The sequence below is a fragment of the Xiphophorus hellerii genome, chromosome 13 (genome assembly GCF_003331165.1).
Source record: "Xiphophorus hellerii strain 12219 chromosome 13, Xiphophorus_hellerii-4.1, whole genome shotgun sequence".
NCBI classification, from domain to species: Eukaryota; Metazoa; Chordata; class Actinopteri; order Cyprinodontiformes; family Poeciliidae; genus Xiphophorus; species Xiphophorus hellerii.
The window spans coordinates 23,632,558-23,654,412 of NC_045684.1; the positions used below are offsets into that span (position 1 = coordinate 23,632,558).

Consider the following 21,855-nt stretch of genomic DNA (forward strand, 5'->3'; position numbering starts at 1 on the left):
GTCAGTCGCAGTTAGCCAAGTGTTTCACCGTTTTAAAGGGTTGTCTCTTCGTAAACACACACACACACACACACCCACACACACACAGACACACTGAAGCCCGGCCTTCAGCTGGACCATCTGGTATCTAAATCATGGGAATTACATCCTCCTTCCACTCCTACAGACAAGCTAACATGAATGCAGAGAGAGAACGAAAGAAGGTGACTGACTATCATTCTGTTTATCATACAAGGTCTTTGCATAAAGCAACGTGAGACTTTTTTTTTTTTTTTTTAAATCCATCTACGCAACACAGCTCTAAGTTTAGCCACAAGAGAAGGAAAGAGAGAGAAAGAGAAACAAAGCAAGTTAAAGAAGAAAGCGTAAGAGCACAGCTCCATGTAAATTACAATCGTTATGTTGCATTGAACCGTGAGCAACGGCACAGTCGAAAGCAAGAGAGGGAGAAAAACTAAACGAATGACGGAACAAGTGGGTATAAATGCCAGTGCGCTGCCCGTCTATTAAACATTAACAGCTTAATTTGTATGGAAATGACCCGAGAGCTACACGAATGGTTGGTTGTAGCCAGTTCAGTGCTAAAGAGAGGACTGGCGAGAAAGATGAGTCTCCTTTATTCAGTAGTCTTTCACATGGTGTGGAAAAAAAAAGTTCGCATATCCGATTTGTCCGGCTGCACCTACATAAGTGTGTGCTGGGGGAAAAAGAAAAAGAAAAGAAATAAATAAATCCGATGGAAGTGACGCACATTCCCAGCTGATTTCTTTTAAAGTGAAACATTCAGACACGAACACCCTCCTTGCTCTGCTGCCTCTTTCTGAGTTAGCAGAAAGATTCCCTGGACAAGACGGTGAAGAAAAAAAGCTAAAATCGCTTCTGTAGTAGTGTGGTAACAGTAATAATGAAAAAACGTTACCAAAAAAAAACCGTTGCGTGAAACAGCCAAAAGTGAAGATGAGTCATTTTTGAGTTAGCATGGTGTGTTGTTTTGCGCGTCGAGGCTAGCTTGTATTTTTTCTTCTTCTTCTCTCCGGCTAGCACGGGCGGGTGGAGGGATGGCGGCCGGATACTCAGCCGTCGGAAATGGGTGGGGACACCCAGCCGTACTTCTCGTGGGTCTTCACCAGGGACTTGAATGTGGCCTCGGCCTCTTTACGACTAAAAGCTTTCTTGGACTTTCCTGATTTCCTGCAAATACGGCCCTGCAAGACACAGAAAGAGGGAAAGAGGTTAGTAAAGTGTGGCGTAACAACGTTAGCACACGTAATTACGGTCTGTAGGATATTAGTATCACAGTCTAGACACATACATACTTTATATTTCCTGAACTTGAGCTTCCTTTAGTTGTATTCAGTGGTAAGGCTGGATGAAATGGCTACTTGTGCCACGTTTCATATACCTCTGATGTCAAAAAAATACCTTCGGGAGTCAAATTTAAGAATGTTCCACCTACGAGTTCAGAAACTGAAAGTATTTCCTCATTCTTCAGGTAAGTGACCTGTCTTTTCTTTTCTTTTTTACATTCTGTGTTTTTCAGAGACAGTACTACGCATTCACTCATGTAATAGTGCATGTATGCCAGTCAGCCATCTTGGATTGATTAGGAGATCAGAGTTGGTGTGCAACTGTTGACTTATAGGCATTAAAATGACAACTTCTGGGGACTTTTCTGTGAAATTTTAACAACTGTATTTTGGACGTTTCTGACTGAAAAGGAATTTTTTTGTCAATCGAGCAGTACCAGTGGAGGCTAATTAATATTTTTGGTTTGTTTAGCTTTTTTAAAATTTATATAACATCAAACAAGAAACCACGGTTTACTCAGTTTCAGCTGATGTTTAAAAAATGAACGAGGACAGGTTTTCTCCCGAGACCTGCTGCTGCTCCAAGGCCAACAGAATCAATGTCGTTTTAGATCCAAAGCTGCTGCCTGGAGATTTTAACGCCGTGCTTAATAATTATTGTCATTATTGATTACCAGGCCAAACATTTTAATTTAAAATAGATTAGCCGTTCTCCTTAGCATGTCGGAAACCGTTAAAATAATCATGATCTATCAGGGAGGTTTCCATTCATTCTGCAATGGTTCAAAGAACGACAGTATGCCGGTTATGTTTACACCGAAACAAGAGGCAGCAAGTTAATTGCACACAGGAAACTTGATCACTCACGTTTTAAAAGAAAAATAAATGAATTTCATCAGAATTTGCTCCCAAGTGAACTTTCCATAAAATCTATTGTTTCATCTCGACATCCTTGAAATAATTATAAAGAGGCAAATTTTACACCCCTATCAAACCAGTTCATAAACATTGAGAAACTGGTATTTCTTGGTGGTTATGTATTTTCCTCAATAACGGAGAAATTGGTAAAAATTCACACTTTATTTAACTCTGTTCTAAAGAAATGATATTGATACGAATTGATCGGTACGAAACATTCGACAACAGACGTTTCTCCTTTTGGGTAGCAGAAAGGATGCCACCAAAAAGGAAGCCAAGAAAAGATTGAAATGGCTAAACCACAAAAATGGCGACAGGACGAAATGACCCGTATGCTTCTTTCCAATCACTGCTAAGTACCGCCACTTTATGGAAACAGACAATTTAAAGGGAAGCAGGAACTCAGCTTTAAACGGATGAAAAGAATTGATTTGTTCGAACTTCAAAGAGCACCTCACGTCAGAACAATCGGCATTTGATATCTTGTACGCCGTCAGGCAAAAAGAAATATGGCTCCTTTGTTTAGCGACGTTGTCATACTCCTGCTGGCAACACAGGACAGATTTACAAAGAACAAAAAAAAAAAAAACAGGCCACACAACGCACATTGATGAAGTTAATGGCGAATGCTCTGCCGCAGGGAGAGAGATGTTGACAGAAGGAGTAGCCTGAACGCGGGGCTGACCGGCGCCGGATCAATGTTTAAAAGGCAGAGAATGAGCTTTTAAGACGTCAGCTTCAATCAGAAGCCAAAACCAGAAGCAGCCGCTGCAATAATTGATGGGAAAGCCGTACACGTGTGCACAAAGTAAGTCTTCCCCTGCTCAGTGCAAAAAGCGTCGCAGCGTCTGACTGACGCATTTTCGCCTACCGAACTGTAGCCTGGGACTAAGAATATACGTGAGGGAAACATAAATTCAGCAGAATGATGAGAGCTGCTGCTTCTGCTGCTATCGGCGGTGTTAAAGTCTTCCCTGATGAAGCCTGCGTAGGCGGGCCAACAGGAAAGGAGACAACTGTCTCCGTGCTGCTAGGAGACATCTATGGCCATGACAACAACGCTCTGATTCACACCAGCAGCCACAGTTTTGCATGTATTAAAAAAAAAAAAAAATCACCTCTGCGCTTTCGAGTTTCTTTACGCTCGGCAGCATTTACAAAATAAATAAATAAATAAAAAATACAAATAATACTGCGTTACAGTAAGTCTTCTATTGGATTTGTTTGTAGGAGTGCAGGAACGCTGCATCATTTCTCTTCGCCAGGCATGTTTGTTTTTTTTTTCTGGCCAGAGGAAAGTGGCGTCGAGTCTTTGAGCCGAAACCAATACTAATGAAATTTCCTCAGAGGTTAGGTCCTCTGCATGCTGCAGTGCGGTGCGGCGCGGCGCAGAGCAGCAGCAACCCCGTATCATCACACATCGCCGCGCACTCCTGCGCTGCCATGTACAGGAGTCGGGGGAGGAGGCGTCACTCTAAACCCGCACAAAAAGGTCATAAACTACTATTGAGGCGTTTTATTCTTCTATTAGTTGTTAAAGAAACACGTCTCTGGAATGAGCTTCGCTGGATTTGTGCTCAGTTGTGTGAAAAAAAGACAGATTTTGTTTGAATATTTATCTTTAAAATGTGCAAATCTGAACATCTATGAACCGGAGCTAAAACTGCCAACAGATAGAGAGAGCATGTGCAGATCCTTTGTGCAGGATTCTGATGACCCATTTTTTTTATTCGCAGCAGGGAAAACAGTTCAAATGACGTAATCTGGTTTTCTAGTGATTTTTGTGTTTGAATTTGAGCTGTGATTCCACAATAAATAAAAAAGTGTCAAAGATGACCTGAGAACATGTTTATAATCAAAACTGGTAACTTCTGTCCAGATCTTAGATTCTGAAGCCTGAACCCTAAACCATGACACCTGCTCTTGACCTTGAATACAAACTACATTCATGAGTTGCTAAAGTGCATCTTATAAATGTTAGAAAAACATTAGTTGAGGTGAAACTGTTAATTGGCTCTCCAAATACCTTCTAAGTGTTTTAGAGCATTAAAAAAAAGGAAAGCTCTGCTTCAAGAACAAACACAGAATAGCAAACAGGTCAGTAAGTAAGGGCAGTAGTAGCACCTTTTATTTTGAAATATAAGCCGTATTTACTCATAAACCTTTTATGTCACACCTGTTACAATACATTGTTTAAAGTGAAAGATGCACTTTAAATTATGTTAATTGCTGTTGTGAAGTCAAAGGATCTCATTTGGAAAGGCTTTCCTTCACACACACATCATGCATTCCTGAACTATGTCGGGTTTCACACTGGGGTTGGGTATTGGATCTGGTGAAACTTATGTGAGCAAAATTTAGCTAAATTTGACAATTATAATTTGCCTGAAAAATCCAATATTTACTCCACGTGCTCTGGGCCAGGTGGTGTTATAGAGGGAAAAAAAATGCACCACCCACTGAACATTTAGGAGCATATCTATCTGATAGATAGATAGATAGATAGATAGATAGATAGATAGATAGATAGATAGATAGATGTCTATTATGTGAAACCTAACTGAACAGTGAATGTCTGTTAATTAAAATGTGATTTTAGGACTTTATTACCATGATGCAGTGAGACACTTCATGGAATATTCTATGGCCATCTGATGGAATACCAGTGTGCCCTAATATGTCCCTGCTTGGCTATTTTAGGCCAAAAGCTACGCAGCGGATAAAAGGGGATGAGGTGCTAACAGAATGATCTGGAGATTAGGGCTGCAGTTTCCATTCTTGTAGCAACGGTGGCCTCGTTTTACCGCAGGGCTTAGAGACTCTCACATACATCCCAGCCAACCCCTCTCAGCAGCGCTGAGCGTGGCCTATTAATTCTCCGGTTAGATAGTCCATCAGGGCGATTCAGGTCATTTAAATGTGGAGTTTTGAATCATTAAATGAAACCAGGTGAATGCACAGATCGGTGAGTAATGTCACTGCGGACAGTAAGACGATGTCTGAAGCCTATTAGCGCTGCAATGACAAACAGTAGGATTTTTTTTTACGTCATTTGTTTTGAAAAATAAATGCATGACTCACTGGGTGACTCATTCAGACAGACATTATATTGCAGTGGTGCTTGTGTACTTGCTTTGTGGTCCTACTTTTCATAAAGTCACATTAAATGGCATCGTCGTTTTTTCTCAAATGGCCCATCTGATCATGTAAAACCTAAACAACATGGGACCACCTGTCTTTAAAACCTGCTTAGCCTCAAGTTGAGGCTGAAAAATGTTGATTTAAATGTTTGATGCAAACGAATCGTAAACCTCAAAATGACAGCCCGTTGCCTCCTTTTACAATTATTCTGATATCTTACTAGTAAAGAATTAGAACACCAGTGAACCTGATAAAGGGTTCGAGTTGATAGGCTTTGATTTGTCCAATTTACGAAAAAGCCAAGCACCTGTTTCTGCATCCTAAAAACAAAATCCACCACAATTAGCCAGAGTTTGAAAGAGATGGTAGGTGGAATACAAGGTGTGTGTGTGTTTGGGTGCGCAAGTGTGTGTTGTGATTCAGCGAACGCCCCAGGCGGACGCTGTGCCATGCCAGTGTTTATCCTGCTCAGCTAAGCACTCGCTCATTGAGAGGGACACACTCTAGTGTAGAGTGGCTGTTGGGTAATCGTGTGAATGGAGATCAGTCAATGGGCTGGGCAGAGCAGGGATGGCCCCAGTGCATGTTGGGAGGTAGCTCTTGGGGTCGGGTTGCATAATGTGGACATGTGCTCCCAGGGTCGGGATACACAGCTAGAGGATCGATGCCATCACGAGTTCAGTAACCCTATGGTTCTGTCGGATGCTCATTCAGTGGTAAAGAGCCGTTTTCTTTGAAATAAAATTCATAGCATGAAAAGCGAAACAGTTGAAAAAGGAATCAAAAACACAATGAGTGTCATTTTTTTCAACTTCTATTTTCACATCGTCAAATGGATATTCTTTTTGCAAAAACAGTCCTAACTCAAGGTGTCCTCCAGATTTTACAAACAAGGCCTGTAGATGTCATCAGAAGGTAAACACTTTTGATATTAACTCTGCCACTCAGAATAATTGTTTAAAACATCGCTCTGAAACCCTGAATGTCCATGGACATCTTTCAAAGCATTCCAACATTGGTAAAAACTGGACTTTTTAAGTCATGTTAAAAGTCAGACCTGGTTGTCCAGTCTGATCGAAGCATCTGCCACATCCAAACCGAATTTAAACGGGGACGTCATATTCACATTTCGCTTTTGAGTCAACTTTAAATGTTGTTTAGATGGAAGGCAATGTCATCTTTTCTGCAACATGTCAACACAATTTTGTTTGCAGAGGAAAGGTCCTCTAGGAAAACCAGTTTTATTGAAAGACACCATCTGTAGCTTCCTGATAAGGCACGTTTAATTATCCCTGTCGTATCCAGTTTAGTCAAGAGAAGTAAAACTGGCAGAATCTATCTATCCGGAAGCTACATTTTTAGTATTTTGAAGTGTGTTTAGTGCACTATACTTAAAAAAAAAACCCAACTACATTCAACCAATTGTCTACACCCTCTGGTCCTTGAAGGGCTTCAGGGTGTGGGACCCGGAGTTCAGCCTGGACAGGTCGCCAGTCCACAATATGTTCACAAACACACTTAAAGATAACTTAGAGTGACCAATTGAACAGTCATAGTTTTGGACTGTGGGATAATGCCAGAGCAACCAGAGAGAACATATTCGTGCAAGAGAAGAACAAGCAAACTTCATACAGAAGGACCCTGGGTTGGAATTCAATCCAGAACCTTCTTGCTGCAAGGCAACATTGCCTCAACTATGTTAAACTCTAAAAGTCTAAACTGAATTTGCAAAATTTTGTCCCCATGATAAGGTACAAATCTTAAATCATTGCCATACAAATCTAGAGGCTGTAGTTTTAGACAGTGGGATCTGACATATAAGTATGATCTTCAGCTACACCATACATACTGTATGCAATCTGATAAAGATATACTAGGTGATTTTACGCAGTATTGTACTACCATCAAACTATTGCATGCCAGTCTTAGGCTTCAAAAGTTTGTAAAGATATGTAGCTTTAAGGAAACAGTTATTCAGTATCACCTTTTGATGAATTTGATACTGCAGCACATGCATTTTGATCACTGACTAAGCCATGCTGCCACAAATGTTTGTAACGTACCAAAATAAACTATGGGATGTTATATTCACCACACATAAGTGTCACTGCTACGTAAGTTTACACAACTGTCACTTCTTAAAGCGTTATACTTTATCTCATGCTAAACCATGCAAATGCCTAGTCTGCACCAATGAAGATTTACGAACTGAGCTCATTCGGAACTGTTTGACCAATAATTATTTGGGCACTTGAGGTCTCTCACACTGTTTAAGGAGCATTGAGCTTCCATCATATGAAGATAGCATACCCTGTCTGGACACAGAATGAGGAATGTTACCCCCTTCCTACCAATACAAACACACTATCCATAATGACAGCACATTCAAATTGACGTGTACTTAAATATGCCAACATATGCGGCAGTCAAAAAAAAAAAACTACTGTGACAGCCGAATTAATTTAATTTCCGTTGAAAACGTTCATCCAAGCACCAAGCCGTTTTTACGCCTGTCTGACATTTCTCGAGTCAGTGGTTTGGAGTTTAAATGTGCTACATAAAAACTCTATTAGGATCTGTCTGCAGTAAAGAATGACAAGAGAGGGGAGCTGGTTGCACCGTATCAAATTAACTATTGCGCAACTCCGTACACAGGTGTATCGTTAAACACTTGTGCACTCACAACAAGGCAGCAGCACAGATCGGATTACCAAATTGGATTGTGTTACGAAGACACCTCGGCTGTGTTTGTGCTCCCCAGACTGGAGGTTTCTACCTTCTGCACACCAAAAGGGGGGCGTTGGGACCTTTGTTTACCCAGACGCAGGAAACATAATTGGGTTCCTAACCGGAAGTTAGATACCCGTCCACAGACATCAACACGTGGATGACCGTGCGTGCGTCTGCTTGCGAAGGGACTGTGTTGACTCTCGACTCGGCGCTGTGTCACCACATGTATCCTCTCACACTAAAAATAGGCAGGAACTTTCTAAATGGGCAGCATCACTATTGTCACATGGAACCTGTGGCCAAGGGCAGATAAATATATCCTGTGTATCCAGGTATATATAGAGCTCTGTGTGCTCGGTCAGACATGATGCATGGGAGGCGAAAGCATCGCCTGGGTAATCAGGACGCAGTACATCCCAAGTGCTGATGTAGACACGTCAACAAAGAGATGAAGCAATGCACACACGCACACACAGGAATAATTCATCAATATTGTTTCCATTGGCAAAACAGAGAAGAAGGAAGACGCCGTACCATAATTAGTGAATGCTCCAGAGCTGCTTGCTCATCTCCTCAAGCAGCAAGTCAAGATCAACGCACACAAACACTCGCGCACACATCTTTCTCGGTCTCTCTGAAGTGGGCACAGCTTCTGCATGACCTCTCTTGAACACACGTGCTTTCTGACCACAGATGACTCTGGAATAATGCTGCGTTATGTCACCAAAGCTCTGTGGGATGGTGGGGGCAGAGGATGGGAGAGTCTCTATGACACTTTCTGTAAGATGTAACACCAAAGCACTCAGAGCAAAGCAAGGGAGAAAAAAAAACCCCTAAAAGAGCGGTCTCAGCATGAAATTATGGCAAAAACATGTCCGTTTTAAAACGCGGCTTTTGAGCGCAAAAGTCCTTGCTGACGTTTTCACCGGAACTGCGGAGCTGCTGCTGTGCACCGCTGCCAGCGCTCAGGGGATATGAAAAACAGATTTGGCAAGATTACATAATCCAGTCAGCCTAAATCACAGAGGACAACCGTAGGCTACATAGCTGCTGTCTGTACGCCTCCATCTGTCTCTCCGTCCATCGTCACGTGTTGAATAAAACGCTTTATTTTAGCCCAGTGCTAAGTGCGAATGCTCATGAGAAGAGCGGTGGAAAACTGCAGGCGGATGTTTCTGTGTCATGGCGGCGGGTCTTTGTAGTCAAAACCTGCTGATTTATGGAGGTGATGAGAGGAGAGCCAGCATGGATGCACTGCATGAAATGGCTGCCATAAAGTCACAGAAATTTACTATGTGCTACAGTTCTGGCTTTACTTGGAGGAGAAACAAGACCTGAGTAGTGTGTAGCTACCTGGGGTTAATAAACTGAGCTACGAAAGATATACAAAGTGTCTTAGAAGCAAACCTGTTTGATTTATTTTAAAGTGTAATGGTAAAGTCATACTCGTGATGATATTCCGAGTTTTTAAGACAAATTTGTCTCAGAGGAAAGATGTCAGAAATAAGGCTGACTCCTCATTTTAAGCTGGTTGTTTATTTTTGAGTTATAGCTTGATAAATAAATACCTGGGTAAATAAATCATTCAGTTTAGTTCCCACATCTACACTGATGTGGGTACCCTGAACGTTCAGAAAACCCTGAATGTGGAGAAGAGGGGAGCTAATAACAATATTTATAGACTTATGTAAAAAAATATATATATATTTTTATTTTTGTTATTATTATTCTTGAAAACCTGTCAAAATATCGTACCCACCTGTTCTGCCCCGGCCCAAAATATATTCTATCTCCTAAAAAAATCTTTGAAAAAAAACTTTGGTGCTATAAAAAGATGGTTTGTTTAGGTCAGACATTTATCTAAATGGCTAAATAAGCATTTGCTAACCAACCATACGAACTGACTTTTGGTGGGTCAGTTCACCCTTTTGCCAGTTTATACCTCCATTTCCCGGGTTCATAATAGAGACGTCTGGTATGGGAGTTATTCCACTGACCGTACACCAATTCACAACCATCAACAAGATGTTTTGTGACCACTTTGGCAGCTGGAAAACAAACTGATTTTATCCAGTATTTTCCATAATCTACTACAAGAAAATATGACTTTATGAATCCAGTGAATATTATCTACCACCAGTGGGTCATCAGTTAATTTGGTTTGAACAATGACCCTAATCTGAGAAATTTCATAACAGTCAACAGACCTACTTAGATGGAGATCAGAACCACAATATATGGAAATAGCGCGTCATATAAACTCTTCACAAAAACTAAATTAAATAATCAATGACAAATAAATTGTCTCTGCACATACAGAGCTATGAAATGTTTCGTAAATAGTACAATCTGGGAATAAAAATGGCAACCAGTGGGTGCAAAGTTGCTGATGGGGCAAACTGACCCAAAGCCACGTTCTGAGTACACTGCAGGAACTTGAAAATATGAACTGAGTATTTTAGTTTCCGCTTAAAGTTGTATCTAATTTAACCTAATATAGGTCATGAAATGCAGTATTTCGCTGTTCCATCACAAGTTTATGGGGTGGTCCACATGTGACGACAGCTTGCAAAAGACTTTGGATGTCCATCTGGTCAAAGGATTCTATCCAGGGGTGCCTCAAGGTGGCCAGCTGGGGCCCCTGATAATCTCAGTGGCACCCCAGAGCGAAAAGCTACAACAGAACTTTCTGTGATCATGTAATGTCATCACATGGTAAAGGCCAGGTAGGGAGTTTGTCAGTTACTACCCAACATGCTGATTTTTCATTTTGAAAGCTTTTGCATGTAGGTCACTTCAGAGCCACTGTCAATGGAAATTGTTTTTATTAATTGTAACTTATTAAATGATGTACTCGCTAACCTTAAATGTATAAGCCATATTATTCTTATAAGACTGTCTAGCTGGAGGGCTTAGGGTGGCCATTGACCCCCACATTGCCCTGCCTCGATGGCCCAACTTGGTTATATTGTGTCTGAAAATAGTTTGATGCCTAATTTATTTAAGAATTCCAACCTGAACTTATCAAACTTAAATGTTCAAGCTCCAATAAAGCAACATCTCTAAAATCAAACCAATAAAATCTCCTGATATTAGATTTTGGGTTTTGTTGTAACCTCTGCAAGATTGTTAATGTCCCCCTGGTGGCCAACCCTTAAACACATCTAACTGGCATTGGCTTTGTATTTATTGGTGATACCAAAAGGAAATGACCAGATGGGAGGCAATACAACGGTAAATAAAGGGGCAGTCTCTGAATGATACACAAAACAACATAAAAACAAATAAACTTATCAAAATGCACACTCGCCCACCTTAAAATCATATTAAAACATGATGCACACCACACTATCTGGTCTGACCAATAAATCCCTAGGGTTTGCTCTTGCCCTCTCTGGTCTTAAAAAAATCCATTCAAAGTATAATTTTCGCCTGAATTCCTGACCGAACTGCCCCCATCCTGCCTTAGAGATGATTAATGTTTCGGATGGGCCGCCGAACGCTCTGAGCACCGACCCCGCTCACCTGTCCTTTTACAAGGCTGGCAGCGAACTGCCTCATCACCGCCTCCACCGTGTAGGCGCTGGACCACCCGCGGGGGGTCAGCAGCTCCATGCAGATGGCCCCGCCGTCCAGCACGTAGCCGTTCTCCAGGCGCGGCGTGAGGACCCGCATGAACGGCGGCGAGAAGGGGAAGTTGTCGGGGAAGGTGACGTTGAGCAGGATGAACTCGGTGCTGGTCTCCTTCATGTCCTGCCACAGCGCCGAGTCCTTGTCCACCTGGTGCAGCTTGACGTTCCAGTCGAACAGGTTGTCCTCCACCAGCTCCACCGTGATGAAGTTGTCCCCTAACCTCCGGATCTCCTGCAGCTCCTTCATCAGGCGTCGCGTCCGCACCTGGGTGCAGTGCTGCCGGTGAGGCGCCAGCGGCGGCACGGAGGAGGCGCTGGGGGCTTTGCTCCCGCCGCCGCCACCTCCTCCTCCTCCGCCGCCAACACCACCTCCTCCTCCTCCTCCACCCACCGTCTGCTGCTTCTCCTTCGCATCCTTGCCCTGCTTGTCTTTGCCGGCCGGCTTGTCCTTGCCGTGCTGGTCCAGCTTCCTCGCCTTGATCTCCGGGGTGCTCAGCAGGTTGGTCTCGTTGGCGGTCTGACAGTGTTTGTTGGCGTTGTTCTTCTGGTTCCCCTTGGTCCCCTTCAGCGAGCCCTGGTGGTGCTTCGGATCCTCCGTGTCTCGGTCGTGCAGGCGGATCAGACCGATCTTCCGCAGTAGGGTGGCCATCGTTTGGATAGACTTCTACCTCTCCGCTTATCCGCCCCCTGTTCCAGGGGCGAGACTCGCTCCTTTTTGAGTCAGGCACAACCTTTATGGATCAGAAACCTCTTGTGGGTTTTTTTTTCTTCCCCTCTCTCTTTTCTTCCGCAGTCCACCCCCCCCTCCTCTCTCTCTCTCTCTCTCTCTCTCTCTCTCTCTCTCTCCGTTAGCTGTAGCCTCTGGATGAGCGCACAACCGGAGAGCCTGGGCCGTTTGCGTCTCAGCGCATCGTCTCGACGCGGTTCATCTGTAGGCAGAAAAACAGCGTCAAGACAATTAAATCCACTAATAACACCAAGCAGAACATCCGATCTGACCCGCCTTCCTCCTGCACATAAACCGATCGGACATTATGACTGCAGTTGTGTCACGATAGGACGATGCGTTCCGCAGAAGCAATTAGGTGATAATCCGTTTCTACAGGACGGTGTGCGCTTCATCATCAGCGCGTACAAAAGGAAAAAAAAAAAAAAATCTAAGGAAGATGATGTCATGGTTACAGGAAGGCAAAGGAACATAATTAACGAATCTCTACTAAAAAAAAATTGCCAATAGTCATTTCAAATCGATCACGGTTAAACAAAATGAATAAATAAATAAATAAATAAAATCAACGCCTGTACCTTTGACAAATCCACATCAGGCCTATCATCTAATCAGTTCAATTGCCTATAATCAAGTTGTCCGCTCTTCTTTTCTGTGTCGCTCCGCCTCAAACACAACCAGCACTTTAAAAGCAGCAGTCCGGCAGATGGAGAGGGGCTCTGAGGTTACCGAGGTCCGCTGAAATCCGGAGAATGCGTGGCGTCCCGAACTACAGCCCGGACAGCGATTCCGCGGTCCTGCGTGAGTGTGTCTGTCTCTCCCTCCCTCTCTCTCTCTCTCTCTGTGTGAATATATGTATATGATGGAGGGAGGAATAAAAGGTCTCCACCATCCAGTGGACCTGCCGTCGGCGAGAGCTGCAGTGATGAAGAAGAGAAGGAGATAAAAAGAGAGAGAGGAAGAGGAGGAGGAAGTTCGATGTGTGTGTGCAGCTGCAGCAGCTCCTGCTTTAATGCAGCCGTGTATGAAACACACACACACACACACCCACACACACACCCACACACACACACACACACACACACACCCACACACGCACACACCCACCCCCACACACACACACACACACCAAATCCTTCTCTTCTCCTTAGCAGCGTCTGTGCTCACCGGTGGGAGTACTGCCTTTCAAAATAAAAGCCTTTGGGTTCCTTTAGAGCCTGGAAAAGGCTGGAAGTAAATTTAAGGGTTTCCAGGCAGGGCTGTCCGCAAGTATTTTGGGGGCAGTGAGCAGATTTCAATTTGGGGCCCAACATGTTAACAGCAGATGACATTTTGGTGTGACAAGTTATTATTGATTAGAACCTTACAGGAGTAGCAAGTGTATGATCGCCGATCACTGTCTCTTGTTGCCGATCAAAAAAACGATCACCTGTATCTCACTTCGCAGCCTGCGTGTGCAGCTCATCTCCTCTTTCCTCCACACTGCGCAAGCGTGCAGCAACAAATTCTGTCGTGAGGAACTGTGTAAGAGTGTAAAATTACCTCGGGGGTGAAGCACGTAAAAATGCATCAACAGAACGAATCTAATATGATATTTTTAAAAAACAAGCACTTGAGAGAGTTTGGCCACAAAAAATGACATCCGGAGCGGCCAGATAGCAGGTAAAACGGCGCACAACTACCAACACTCACCCGGATTAGCATCACGGGTCACAAAGCTAAACAAATAGCCCGAAAAATAATTTGTGTCTTCGAGCTGGCGGTGAAAGATGTTGGTTCTGCTCTCGCTGTTGAACCGCCGCTATGCGCTACTGGGCGCCGTTTCTGCTCCACCCTGAACGTCTTTTGATGCAACCTGCATTTGACTTTGAATGAATGTTTCCCTCTTTTACTAGACATTATTTGATATAGGCAGTGTTGAGAGACTTATTTGACCCGTGTATAATTTAGGGTACAGAGAGCCTTACTGTTAAAGGTTGGTTAACTGGTTGCAGGTTTTTCAGTTGTTCTTTTGACTGAGTAGCTGCTGTATAGTGTCTGCAAATATGTTGCATGTTTACGTTAATTAGGTGAATTTATTACCAGATCATTTTTAAAATTTTGCCAGATCACATAGTATCATTTATAACTAACGTGAAAAATAAACAGTCAATCCAGGCGATCGGCAAAGATCGCCTGGATACCGATACCATGGGTGATCCGATACCATGGGTGATCCGATACCATGGGTGATCCGATACCATGGGTGATCGGTATCGGAATCGGCAGCAAAAAACCTGATCAGAGCATTGTAACCCACAGGGGGGCCCAGAAAATCTTTGGGAACCACTGTCTTAGTTTGATTTCAGAGGACAACTCCTGTTCAGCTCGGCTTATTTGGGGTGTTTCTTTGAAACCGTGTTTTTGGCAGGAAGGGATCTATCAAAGCAAAACCAAGCAATGTCAACTACACAAACTTTCACTTTGAGTGTTTTGGTTTTGTTCCCAGCTCCGTGGGTGCCAGTGCACTTCAGAATAGAAAATAGCAATGCAGCAAGGGCTCGGCGTTGTTGTGGAGCTCAGCAAAGAGCAGGAAGGATCCTGAAGCCAGTTACACCAAACAATTTGAATAAAAGCAAACAAGTACTTCCTATTTAGTTTATGTCAAATAGGTCAATGTTTACTTCTGTCGTTTGGTTTTACTTTATGGGTTATGTGCAGGAAAATGACTAATCAATATTTATTTTGTAATTTCATATTAGAAATTTCAAATGGAAATATAAAATGTAGAATTAAATTAGAAAATCTGATTTTATAATAGAGAAAACATTTGGCTTATTTTTTTTGTTTTTTGGCTTATGTATATTTTTTTAGAAACCTTTTGTTCATGCCAGGACCTGGCTGAGGCCTGATCACTAGCTGACTGTAAATACTTTGTGTACATGGCCTCCAAGCTTTTCAGCATTGTTTATAGTGGGCAAAAATTTACTGGAAATTTCTTTAGAAAATAATCAACTTGACAATTTAGCTGACAGTGCAATTTTCTGTTTTTTGTTTTGTTTGTCTCATCTATTCAAGCATGAAGTGTGTTCAAAATCCATCAAGGGGCGTGCCGTGGTGGCGTAGGGGTTAGCGCGACCTATATTTGGAGGCCTTGAGTCCTCGACGCGGCCGTCGCGGGTTCGACTCCCGGACCCGACGATATTTGCCGCATGTCTTCCCCCCTCTCCTTCCCAGTTTCCTGTCAGCCTACTGTTGTATAAGGGACACTAGAGCCCACAAAAGACCCCCTGGAGGGGTAAAAAAAAAAATCCATCAAAAATAAATAAAGTCAAAATATTTGATTGGATATTCCTTAAGGGAAATATGAATCATGTCTTCTAACAACAGTCATAATTGCTTATGATTATTAATTTTATGAAGGATTCTTCATTAATGGAAAAAAAATATGGACAATCCTGAGTATCCTCTTTGTGAGACTGTTATACAACATGAGTGTCTTCAGTCAGAGGCTTGTTCAGATGCCCTGTAATACTGACTGCTACAGCCAATCATTCCAGCCCACAGCTGTCAGCAACTCTTTAGTAGCCTATGAGTTACAACGATATTTAATTTCCCTGTGGGCTTAATCATATTAATTAAGTATTAATTTAATTAGTAATATTAAATGTGTTTAATAAAATGTCAATTCTGAATTTGGTTGAAACGTCACAGAATATTTCATAAACCCTGTAAACGTCATTTCTTTTTTTTTTAAATTTAGCGCTGTAATATTAACTGAGGTGCTATTTTTTATTTTTTAAAGCATAATCATTTCAAATGTGTTAAATCTAAACTGCACCCGTCTCATTAATAAAGGGCAGCCCTTCTCTCAGGCGGCGCGACACTTTGCGACACAGTACGACAACCCTTTACCACTTGTTTCCGAGGTAACAGGATTGCATAGACAGCCGGCTCTCAACAGCCACTGGCTGGCTGCAGACCGTAAAGCGCAGCGGCGTTCTGCTTGTCCTAGCTTAGGTGGCTAAACAGTAAACGCCGATAATTTAGTGGCGGCGTTTCTGACACGTCGCTGTTAAGAGCCGGTTTATTTGTTAAGAGCATCAAAATGGCTGAAAAGTTCGACAATCTCGAGGAGCACCTGGAGAAATTCATCGAGAACATTCGGCAGCTGGGAATCATCGTCAGCGACTTCCAGCCGAGCAGCCAGGCGGTCCTGAACCAGAAACTGTGAGTTAGCTTCTTACGAGCTTCATTTAAAGACAGTTGCGGTAAAAAGCTGCACGTTGAGCCGCTCCATTCACCTCTCCCTCCAGGAACTTCATGATATCCGGACTACAAGACATCGATAAGTGCCAAAAGCAGCTTCATGATATCAACGTCCCTCTGGAGGTGTTCGAGTGAGTCATGCAGCTTGTTCTGTTGCACATTGTTACAATTCAGCTTCCTTTTTATACAAATAGAGGGGGAAAAACAAAACTTTTCTTACTGCGGCGCAGTTAGCACCTGTGGCGCTGTGTAAAACCACGCCGAACTCCATAACAAAATTAGCCAATTTAAGATCATAATCACTTTCTGGTGTTTCTTTAGATGCAAGTGGAACATAAATTTACTATTCACCTCTCATTACCAGTAAATAAACATTCAGCCTTCGGATGTACGCAAAACCTCTACTAAATTCATTAAGTTTGTGCTTTATCTGTACCACTTCTTACCATGATTTCATGTTAAACCCTGTGTTTCCAAAGGTACATCGACCAAGGCCGAAACCCACAGCTGTACACCAAGGAATGTCTGGAGAGAGCCTTGGCAAGGAACGAGCAGGTCAAAGGGAAGATAGACACCATGACGGTAAGAGATTATAGCGAGGACACTGACCTGTGGGAAAAAACCTGCAAAGGTCTGGGATTTGATGTCAGTGTTTTCCAGAACTGGATAAGTATTGAAAAAAGCAGGGCATGGAAAGTATTTGTATTGAATTTAATCTCCAACAGTCACGTCATCCACCTGTCTACACATCTGTTCATCCTACAGAGATGTCTTCTCTTTTTTTTTTTTTTGAGTCAAACTATTAAAGTAATGGTTAGAAACTGACTAAATGAATGTAAAAAAATCTGTAAATGGTTGTCAACCATTTACTCACATGTTACTGTGCCTATTTACTTCAAGTTTTATTTTATAACTTATTTATTTCTGAGCATTCTGGGTAGTTTTAAATTGCTAAAATAAGAACTTGAGTGAATTTTACAAACGAGAATTGGGCACAAAAGTAAAAAAAAAAAAAAGAAAAAAGTTACAACACATAGTTGGATTTTTTAAAAACCTCTCTGCCACAAGATTAAATCACACATTCAAACTTGATCCTCTGTATGCTGACATTTGGTTAACTGTCATCAGACCTTCAACTTAGCTGTTTTGTAGCCATCGACGGATCCAAATACTGAAATAATTGAGTCTTTACTTAACTTTTCTTGGCAAAAACGTAGAGTTCTTAGAGGCTGATTAGGTTAAAAATATATTAGCTTGTGCCAATTCCTCACCACAACTTCTCCTAACATTATTCTTGTCATTGTAGCCAATGAAAGCAGGCTGCTGGCATCGCCTTCCCAAAGTATTTAGTTATCCGATTCTGGCTCCAAATGGTCACAAAAACAATGCAATTGTCAAGACAAAGCTTGTTTTATACATTCTTTTTGGCACATTCCACTTTGTAAGTACGTTGTAATTTGTCCTGACGGTGGATCTCACATACATTATGCTTTCTGCTCAAATTAAAATGGCAGAAAGAGGAGAGGACAATCAAAACCACAAAGATGGAAAAAGTTGAAGAGGTGAAATGACCGTCACCCATGGCAACGGCAACAGAAAACGAGCTTAGGAATCAAAATGACATTAATTTCTGTTTAGACTCCAAAACTCTGGTTTTTCACAAAATCTATGAAGTCCTTAAACGAATCTGACATTCCTGATTATGCTGAGAGAATATCAACTTCTCACCCGAACTGTCACTGTCTTCATTCTAAAATCACCAGGATTTCTAGATCACCATTATTTCATCTTCTATTGTTTTGTTTTTTTGTTTCTTTCCTTTGCGCTGTAGAAATTCAAGAGCCTCTTGATTTCCGAGCTCAGCAAAGTTTTTCCTGAGGAAATGGCCAAATATAAGGACATACGTGAAGAAGATGGGCCTTCCTAGTATCTGCAGCTCACGGCCCTCTCCCCGACCTTCACCCTGTGACTCCTCCTGTATGGAAGGTCTGAATGAATAGCCCACAGGCTGTGTGTGATGAACGCTTATCATTTCTGCTAACCGTTGATGAAGGTCGTAGGTCGGAGCAGAACCTGACCCCGCCAGCCATTACCTTCTTGTACATTGAAACTTTATTTAAAACCATTCTTATTGGAGAAACGTCACTTTTTTAACGCCTTGGCTGTGTTGTGAGAGTTTGAACTCATTTTCTTAAGTTTTACAGAGAGAAAGGTTTCAGGGCTCATTTCTAAGTATTAGGGAAGAGAATCTGGTTCACAAACTGTATATTTATACCTGTATTTTTTTAGTTGTGCAAACTCATGAGATTTTGTGTCAAGCTCAGGATACTAAAGGCCATGGTGATTGAATGGAAATGTTTTTTTGACAATAACTTTGTGCCTCAGCGTACAATTTTTGTCACGTGTTTATATTGTAATGTTTAATAAATCCATTTTTTTTGTACGTTGAAACAGTAGCATTTGTAAAGTGTAAGAGGAAATAAATTCTTTGAAGATAAATTGGATCTTTTCTTTAACAGGAACACGTTAATTAGCTTTACTACAGTCTGCAGCTTTGTAATGAGCTTTAAATGATGTGAACCTTGTCTTTAATCAAAAGTAAAATAAAATGTAGATAACGTAACTGTGAATTGAAATTTTAGAAGCAATAGAAATAGCATTTGTGTTTGTGTATGATTATACATATTTTTACTGAAAATGATCATACTTTGAGAATATTGGCCCATGTCTACATGAAAGCGTAAGTTTTTTTTACATTTCCAATTGGAAAAAAAACCCCATTTAAAATATATAATTTAAAAAAACAGGACTTCTAGCTGTGCAGATCATTTGAGAAATATCCAAGATGTTATTTAAAAGTTTTAAAAAAAGAGGCACTGTACCCTACACAGATCTGCCTTTGACGTCGTTGGGATCATTCGGCTCAGGTTGCACCTTGTGTGAAACTATATCCGGCCTGTAAAAGTCTGCAGCGCTGAAACACAGACGCACAGAGATAGACGAGGCTGCGTCATCCTGTTGGTAACAGTGCAGTGTGCCTCCACCTTAAGGGATTAACCACAGCGTCGGCTTCACCTGACCCCTGAGGCCTGATACTCTGAGACAGGAGGAGGAAAATGAGCCCTGTTATTGCCTGGTGACGTACAAAACCCTTTTTCACATTCCAACCACAAACCTCTTTGTATTCTATTGGGATTTAGTATTAAAGACCAACACAAAGTTGTTCCGGAGGAGAAAATATTGACATTTCTCAACATTTTTTTGAAACAAAAACTGACATTTATATATATGAATAACGTATCCTTTATTTGGAGACTAGAGTTGACTAGTGTAGACAACTGCCTTTGTAGGTCACCTCATAATCTGCCTAAATGAATGGGTTGAGCAATGAGAGGATTAATGAAAGAAGCAGCTAAGAAGCTTATGTTCACTCTGGGTGAGCTGCAAAGATTCACAGCATAGGTGAAAGTATCAATACAACAGTTAGTATCCACTCACTACACAAGGAAAAGTGGTTGAAAGAAAGCCATAAGACATGCAGTTCACCAAAAGCCTTGAAAGAAAGTTTAATTGGTCTTTCTGTCACTACCCAAAGCTCGCGACCATACCACAGTAGGAATGTAGATCGACCGGTAAATCAAGAGCTTTGACTTTTGGCTCAGCTGTCTCTTCATTACCACAGACCGTTACAGCATTCTCATCTCTGCAGATGCAGCACCAAACCGCCTATTCATCTCCTGCACTACTTTTCCCTCATTTGTGAACAAGACTCTGAGATATTTAAACTCCTCCACTTAAGGAAGGACCTCTTCCCCAACCCAGAGAAGGCACTCTACTCTTTTGCTTGTCATGATCTCAGATTTGGACGCACCAATTCTTATCCTGGTTGCTTCAACTTTGCTGCAAGCCGCTCCAGGGAAAGCTGTAGATCTCAACTTGATAAAGCCAATAGGAACATCTACAAAGAGCGGAACATGATCTTCAGGCCACCAAAATGGACTTCCTCAACACTTTGGCTGCACCTAGAAGTTCTGTCCATAAAAGTTATAAATAGAATCGGTGACAAAGGGCAACCTTGACATCCAGCTGTCACTGAAAACGAGCATTACTGCCAGCAATGTGGACCAAGCTTTGACACAGATCATACAGGGACCTTGTACGATCGTAGTCTCACAGTACCACCTGGGGGATTCCTCTGGAGACATGGTTGAACACCTTCTCCAAGTTTATAAATCTCATGTAGACTGGTAGCTGGTCCGGTGTTCCATGACCAGGAGAAAAACCAGGATAGAAACCATGTATCATTTTAATTCTGCTTCATAGTAATCCGCTATCTGTTGGTCTAACTCGATAAGTAAACTTCCTACAATCACCTCACGTACTCACTCTTCTGCGGTGATGTAAACAGTTCCAGTTTTCAGCCAAAGCATGTTGCGCATCACTGATCGTCCTGCATTTCTCTACTATTCATTTCTCTCTTTATTTTTCCCTCATCCTTTGGCCTTCCTTTCAGATTGTGGATGAAAGCATCCCGACCAGAACGGCAGCAGTCAAGGGCGCCCTTTTCACTCCAATAATAAGCCATTTTGGATAGATCAGAAACATTTGAAATTAAATCACTTTTTTTTTTTCTTTAAACCCATTTTGTGTTTGTTCCGGAGAACCACCGACTTTTCTTTCACAGGGTGACTCTGCGTGGGCGTCCATTACGTCGTGATGCTTCGCTAAGCAGTGAGGAGCAAAAGGAAGAGGCTGTGAATATTGTACTGTAATGACGCCTTTGTATGCAGCGCCAAGGTGCGCTGGATGACTCACTCGAAGAACCTTTCACCTCATCTTCCTTGCACTCTCCACAAACACACCTCTTCATCCCAAAGACTGCTTTTCCCCGTGCTTCAAGGATGTGAGTGGGGTTAATTGAAACGAGTCGTACGAGGGAGGGTCCTTGTCCCCCTACCATTAGCCCTGATTCTCCCAGGATTTTATTGGTCCTTTGACAAGGGGAGTTCATAAACCACACCGATGGAGGTAAAAACAGGCAGAACCTGCAAAGTCTCATTTCTCTCTGCAAGAGGAGCCCATTCTTCTCCAATTTCATGATGTAAGGAGGGCGCTGAGCAAACAGCTTTCCACAAACAAAGGCAGGTATCAC

The 21,855-nt window shown here is 42.2% G+C and overlaps 2 protein-coding genes across 3 annotated transcripts; one reads left to right on the forward strand and one right to left on the reverse strand.

Annotated features, from left to right (window-relative positions):
• Positions 1-222: 222 nt before the first annotated feature.
• ube2ql1 (ubiquitin conjugating enzyme E2 QL1) lies at positions 223-13,469 on the reverse strand. Of its 2 annotated transcripts, none has more exons than XM_032581129.1 (3): positions 13,185-13,469; positions 11,622-12,657; positions 223-1,205 (listed from the first exon to the last, which is right to left on the reverse strand). In XM_032581129.1, the coding sequence occupies exons 2-3, from the start codon at positions 12,375-12,377 to the stop codon at positions 1,074-1,076; spliced, it is 888 nt and encodes a 295-aa protein (XP_032437020.1). In that variant the 5' UTR covers positions 12,378-12,657; positions 13,185-13,469; the 3' UTR covers positions 223-1,073. The 2 variants fall into 2 exon arrangements, with proteins under 2 accessions (XP_032437020.1, XP_032437019.1); XM_032581128.1 differs by having other exon boundaries at positions 13,034-13,469.
• Positions 13,470-16,279: 2,810 nt separating this feature from the next.
• Positions 16,280-19,202, forward strand: med10 (mediator complex subunit 10). The gene is made up of 4 exons (XM_032581848.1): positions 16,280-16,664; positions 16,751-16,834; positions 17,183-17,285; positions 18,535-19,202. The coding sequence occupies exons 1-4, from the start codon at positions 16,543-16,545 to the stop codon at positions 18,628-18,630; spliced, it is 405 nt and encodes a 134-aa protein (XP_032437739.1). The 5' UTR covers positions 16,280-16,542; the 3' UTR covers positions 18,631-19,202.
• The last annotated feature ends 2,653 nt before the right edge of the window (positions 19,203-21,855 follow it).

Excerpts from the sequence above, each read along its gene's own strand:
- ube2ql1 (XM_032581129.1), bottom strand. The coding sequence starts at position 12,377 with ATGGCCACCCTACTGCGGAAGATCGGTCTGATCCGCCTGCACGACCGA. Across the intron at positions 1,206-11,621 it reads CCAGCCTTGTAAAAGGACAG|GGCCGTATTTGCAGGAAATC; the intron begins GTGAGCGGGGTC and ends TGTGTCTTGCAG.
- med10 (XM_032581848.1), top strand. The coding sequence starts at position 16,543 with ATGGCTGAAAAGTTCGACAATCTCGAGGAGCACCTGGAGAAATTCATC. Across the intron at positions 16,665-16,750 it reads GCGGTCCTGAACCAGAAACT|GAACTTCATGATATCCGGAC; the intron begins GTGAGTTAGCTT and ends CTCTCCCTCCAG. Across the intron at positions 17,286-18,534 it reads GGAAGATAGACACCATGACG|AAATTCAAGAGCCTCTTGAT; the intron begins GTAAGAGATTAT and ends TTTGCGCTGTAG.